This window comes from Gavia stellata, chromosome Z (genome assembly GCF_030936135.1).
Source record: "Gavia stellata isolate bGavSte3 chromosome Z, bGavSte3.hap2, whole genome shotgun sequence".
In the NCBI taxonomy this organism is placed as follows: domain Eukaryota; kingdom Metazoa; phylum Chordata; class Aves; order Gaviiformes; family Gaviidae; genus Gavia; species Gavia stellata.
In genome coordinates, this window is record NC_082637.1 from 11,298,837 (window position 1) to 11,304,106 (window position 5,270).

Here is a 5,270-nt window from a genome sequence, read left to right on the forward strand (position 1 = left end):
AAAAATTAAAAATCAAAGGGACAAATCCTGACTATCTTCCTCCAAACTACACTGCAACAGCACGCTATAAACGCTGAAGGGAAAGCCTAGAACAGCCCAGACGTACAGCCACACTGTCACCCCAGCTGTCCCCAAACTCTCCATCTCAGCCCCTATTAATTACCCTGGGAGGAAGCACCTAGCAGGTGGGACCTGCCTGGCACCCCACAGCCCTGCAAGCTGGAAAGGAGCGAACAGGTGAGAGGGAAATGAAACGCAGCCATTGCTTATTTGGTAGAAAAATAAAAGCCGTCTTCCAGAAAAGCCAGCCTACAGCATAAAGGGTACTCTGTGAAGCACAAGGAGCCAGAAGTAGAGCCTTCCAGGAAGACTGAATGAAAGCACAGTCTTTAAATATAAATACAAATGTATAAACCCCCAAAAAAGTGTCGTAGGAAAAGCTGCCATCCTGCCAGGCTACAGAAATCCCCTCTGGTGGGAAGGCTGCCCACTTCACCCTTGGGACTGTGGGTCAGCTCCCGCGTGGGTCCAGGTCCCCGCTGGCCTGGCCGTGGAGCAAGCGAGGACCTGGGTGCCCCCCGCCAACGAGAGCACCCAGCCGGTGCAGGAGGTCCTGGCTGGGGGGATCTCTGTGGCAGGAACGGCAGCACCGAGGTGGCTGCAGAGCAGAGGGTGGCCCCCTCGGCCAGCCCCGTCCTCGCCACGGGGCCAGCGGGCGGGTGGGTGGTGTGTCGATGTCCATTGCCGGGCGGTGGGTCGGTCGTCGGTGAGGAAGGCATCCGTCCTAGGGGAGAGGAAGGCAAGGAGGGGGCAGTGAGGTGGAGAGGGTCTCAGCGAGAGCGCCCACCCCAGCCAGGGACCATTGCCTTGCATGACATGCCTTGCCCGTCTCCAAGCATTGCCTTGCCCCAGCAGCTCCAGAAAGAAATCTGATTTTAAGGCAAGCACAGAGCAGGAGGGAGCTGTGTCCTAGGCACCTCCACGCTCAGCCACGGCTGTGGCAGCCCCGCCAGGCTGGGTCCCGGGAGATGGACACCCACCATCCCACAGGGAAGGATTGGGGATGGGGGGGCAGCACCCTCACCCCATCACCCTGCTGCCCCCCTCTCCCCCCTGCCTACCTTTTCAGGCCTAACTTAGACCCGCTGCCGCTTCTGCCGCTTGGGTCTGCCCCCAGCACGCGGGGAATGTCCCTTCCTCTTGTCATTCTTCACCTTCTTGTCCAGGTTCTGTATCAGCTTCTGGACGGTGGGGTCAGTGGGAGAGGCGCAGATTTTCTTATTCTTCTTGGTGGTAAACCTGGGGGTGCAGGCAGAAAGGTTTGCTGGGGGGTGGGTGGGGGGGAGGATATGGGGACGGAGGATTTGGCTGGAGCCAAACTGCACGGGATGGTCCCGACCGCAGCAGGGTACTCACACGACAGCACGCAGCAAACATCCCGACTCAGGTCCCTGGAGGCTGTAGGACTTCACCCAGCTGCTGGGGATGGTTTTTCGGCTGTTCTTCAGGCAGCAGTCCGAGGCTGAGCTGCCAATGCCTGGGAGCAAGGCGGGAACATGGGATTTGGGACCCTCACCAAGCCAGGACACCTTCCCAGCCCGAGGGGAGCACAGCATGGCCAGCTGATGGCACAGGGCTTGCTTGGTGTCATTCATGGGAGAGATGCTAGGGCAGCACGTGAGGGTGGGAGCTGTCAACCCCAGTGCCCAGTTGCAGGTCAGACCCTGCCCTGAGGATATGTTGACACCAATTTCACTGCCAGAGGAGGGGAAACTGAGGCAGAGACGGGCTCCTTGCAAAGGGAGTGAACCTATTCTCCTGCCTGCACCATTCAGCTTGGAGTTCTGCTGCCCCACCAGCCACGTGCACACGCACACATGCTCCCAAGCCAAACAAGCACTGCAAGCCAACGCCACACACCAACCAGGCGTGCACACACACACACACACCCCCCCCCTACACACAACTGCACTGCAAACCCCACACCCCCAGCCATGCACGCAGCCAAATGTACCACAAACACCCCCCATGCACTGTGACCGCACCACCCAGCACCCGGCACAGACCCCGCCGAGCACCCATCCCCTGTCCCATCCCACCCGCAGGCAGGCAGGAGGGCTTCGCGCCCCTCACCTTGAGCCTGGGCGATGAGGAGGGTAGCAGCCAGCAGGAGCAGCGGCAGGAGGAGGCGCAGAGCCATGGCGGGTGCCGCGGGTGCTGAGCTGGGCAAGGCTGGGGAGCAGGACGCAGACTGCTGCCTTGTGCTGAGGTTGCTCCTATTTATCTCCGGACGCTTTGCTTTCATTTTCGGCCAGCCTGGCAGGCAGCCCACCAGCCGGCCGAGGGCTGGGTGATGGAGAAGCGGGAGGGTGGGGGATTCCTGTAAGCTGTGAGCCCCCCCTTTACAGACGCGTCCTGTCTTGTTCCCAGCTGCCCATCACGGCGCGGGGTGCCAGCTGAGGGGCACACCGGAGACACAGCCCCCATCATAGCTAGATGAGTTTGTGGGCTCCTGTTTCCTATCCGGTCCTGCAACCTGCCGCTACCTGTTCTCAGAGGGTCGGTTGTTGCTGCTTGCCTGTTTGTTCCCCAGACAGGGACCCTGGCAGGTGGCCAAGCCATTAGGGAAACCAAGGACTCAATCTGTTTTGCTTCCCCACCTTGCATTTTGCTCCCCAGCCAAGCCACCCACCCCACACAGGTGAGAAGGGGCTCAGGGTGACCCCACGTCCCAGACCCCTGAGCCTCCATCCCTGTCCAGCTGCCTCGGGGGCCTCCCCAAACAGATGAACACATCTGTAGGGCTGGGATGTGCAGGGGCTGGACTGAAAATGGGGCTGGGGGAGATAGCACAGCCCACCGTGCACTGGTGCTGATGCCAAAGTGCGGGGAGCTGAGGATGAGTGGGGACTTCAACCAGCTGGAGGAACGGGCTGACAGGAACCTCCTGAGGTTCAACACAGACAAAATGTGAAGTCCAGCAGGTGGGACGGTGTGGCAAGAGGGGGGCTATGCAGAAGTGGACACAGAGGAGCTGAATAGGAGCCTTTAGGGCACCCCTGTGGTGGCAAAGGCCACCCAAAGAGATGGCCACATGGCTGGACCAAGCACTGAGCAACTTGGTGAAACACCAGTCCTGCTCTGAGCGGCGGATGGCCAGAGACCTCCACATTTTCATGCGATTGCCAGGGCATGGTCTGGAGGAGACCAAGGATGGAGGTTTCACAACTGTTTGGGCAACGTGTTCCAGTGCTTGAAATGTTCTCGTGTTGAAAACATTTTCGCCACTATTTGATTGAAATTTCCCTTGATGCATCCAGTGCCACTGCCTCTCACCCTGCCCCGGGGCCCCTCCAAGAAGAGCCGGGCACGGGTGTCTCTCCAGCCCCCCCCAGGTAGTCAGCAAGGAGCCCCTTTTGCCATCCCATCCCCAGCTTCACCACCCCACCGCTCACAGCCCTTCCTCACCTGCCCTGGCCTCCAGCTCCTCGGCCAGCCCCGCTCCCACTGCTTGTGTCAGCCGTGTCCCGGGAGCCCTGATGGGATGCAGAGCTGTGATGGGGTCTCCCCATGCCAGCGGGGGCCGAGCCCCTTCCCCAGCCCCACTGCCTGCGTCCTGGGGTGCACCCCAGGACTTTTCACCGGTTCCTGATAAGGACCCTCATAAACAGTTATCAAGGGCAATGAGTAACCCAGGGGAAGACCAAAGTCCCGGCTGCTGTAGAAAGCAGAGCCGCAATAAGATGCCCAGGGTCTCGCCCCCCTTAGCGGGGAGAAGGCAATGCTGGCGGCATGGTGGGAGGGCTCACCAACAACTGCCCTGCAGCCCTCTCTTGGGCAAGGAGACTGGCAAGCTGCAGTGGCTTGCTGCCTTCCTCGGGGACAAGTTGGGTGTCTGGGGCAGCATGGGATCCAGGGCTGCGTGCCTGCAGCTTCCCCCATCGCCCATGAAGAAGAGAAAGGGTGCTGGGGGCTACCCACATGCCCAGCGCCCGGATGGGAGGAGGCAGCTCCACACACACTCATGCAGCACCAAGGTCAATGTGGCTTCAGGCAGCAGCCCCTGGGCATGCAGCAGGCACAAGCCATGGGCAGCAGCCAGTTGCCTGTGGATGCATCTCCCCAGGGTGCCTGGGAGCACGGGGAACTGGTCCCAGGAGGCATGCTATGTGCTGCCACCCATCCCTCCAACCCCAAAACACGGGTGGCATCAGGACAGGGCAGGAAAAGGAGAGCCACTGGCTCTCACCATCTTTCCAGCCTTTATTTGTGCAACCTCTCCAGGCAGCAGTGCCCAGCTGAGCACCTGGATGAACCCTTGCCCTTGCCACAACTGGGACACTGTCCCACTGCAGATCTGTGTGCTGGAGAAGCTGGGGGAGCACTGATTCCATAGGCATCCACCCTGGTGAAGTGTGTCCCACAGACTATGTGGTATGAGGACAAGGGATGTGGAGGGAGGGGAGACATGTCACAGGTTGCCCCCAGCACAGACAGGTCCAGCCCAGGGCTCCCTCCACTCCTGAAGGAGCCCAGGAGAGCTCTGCGGTCCCAGCGTGGAGCCCAGCTCCATTCCTTGCCCAATCCCAGCCCCAGCCGCAGCAGCAGGCGCCTGGAAAGTCCCTGGCTCTCTGCATGTTTTCAAGACACCGCAGCAGCATCCTCTGACCAGAGGCCAGCCCCAAATACGGTCTGAGCTGCTGAGGAGGGTCAGGGCACGTGTTTGCTTCACAGGCATCAAACTTTGGCAAGTGTCTGGTTGCTGCAATTTGCGCCCCAAAGAAAGCAGCCAGCTGAGCAGACCCTCACTCAGTTCCTCCAGGGAAGGTGGATTGGAGAGGACCCAGGAGGGAACAAACTATGGGCAGGGGTACTTGGCCATTGCTCTGGCTAAGCAATGCAGATGCACCTGCATGCCTAACCTGTAGGGTCCCATGGAAACTGGCACGGAGGTCCGTGCCCCATCTCTGCTCCTGCCTCCCTTCTCTCAGAGACCCCAGTTCACTCATTCCTCTCCTAAGTGCCTTGCTCTCACCTGTCCCCCCAGCTCAGGGAGAAAGCATGGAGCTTCTGGCAATGAGAGAGGGGTGACCATTCCTGTTTGCAGGGGTGGTCACAAGGCAGACCAAACTTTCGGGATACATAGGAGCTGCCAGGGGTGGGGGGTGGAAGCAAGGCTTTTTACGGCTCTCCAACACCAGCAGCCTCCAGCAGCCACTCTGACCAGGCACAATTTCTTGCATGCACCCACATACCATTTCTCACCAGCC

At 60.1% G+C, this 5,270-nt stretch overlaps 1 protein-coding gene across 1 annotated transcript; it reads right to left on the reverse strand.

Annotated features, from left to right (window-relative positions):
- Positions 1-1,126: 1,126 nt before the first annotated feature.
- LOC132320784 (C-C motif chemokine 19-like) lies at positions 1,127-2,225 on the reverse strand. Its single transcript, XM_059834264.1, has 3 exons — positions 2,134-2,225; positions 1,417-1,537; positions 1,127-1,299 (listed from the first exon to the last, which is right to left on the reverse strand). Exons 1-3 carry the CDS (start codon positions 2,198-2,200, stop codon positions 1,137-1,139), a joined length of 351 nt encoding a protein of 116 aa, XP_059690247.1. The 5' UTR covers positions 2,201-2,225; the 3' UTR covers positions 1,127-1,136.
- Between the last annotated feature and the right edge of the window lie 3,045 nt (positions 2,226-5,270).

Bases quoted from the DNA above. Each gene is read 5' to 3' on its own strand.
- LOC132320784 (XM_059834264.1), bottom strand. From the start codon at position 2,200: ATGGCTCTGCGCCTCCTCCTGCCGCTGCTCCTGCTGGCTGCTACCCTC. The intron at 1,538-2,133 runs GTGAGGGGCGCG...CCTTGCTCCCAG, and splicing joins CCTCATCGCCCAGGCTCAAG to GCATTGGCAGCTCAGCCTCG. The intron at 1,300-1,416 runs GTGAGTACCCTG...CTGCACCCCCAG, and splicing joins TGTTTGCTGCGTGCTGTCGT to GTTTACCACCAAGAAGAATA.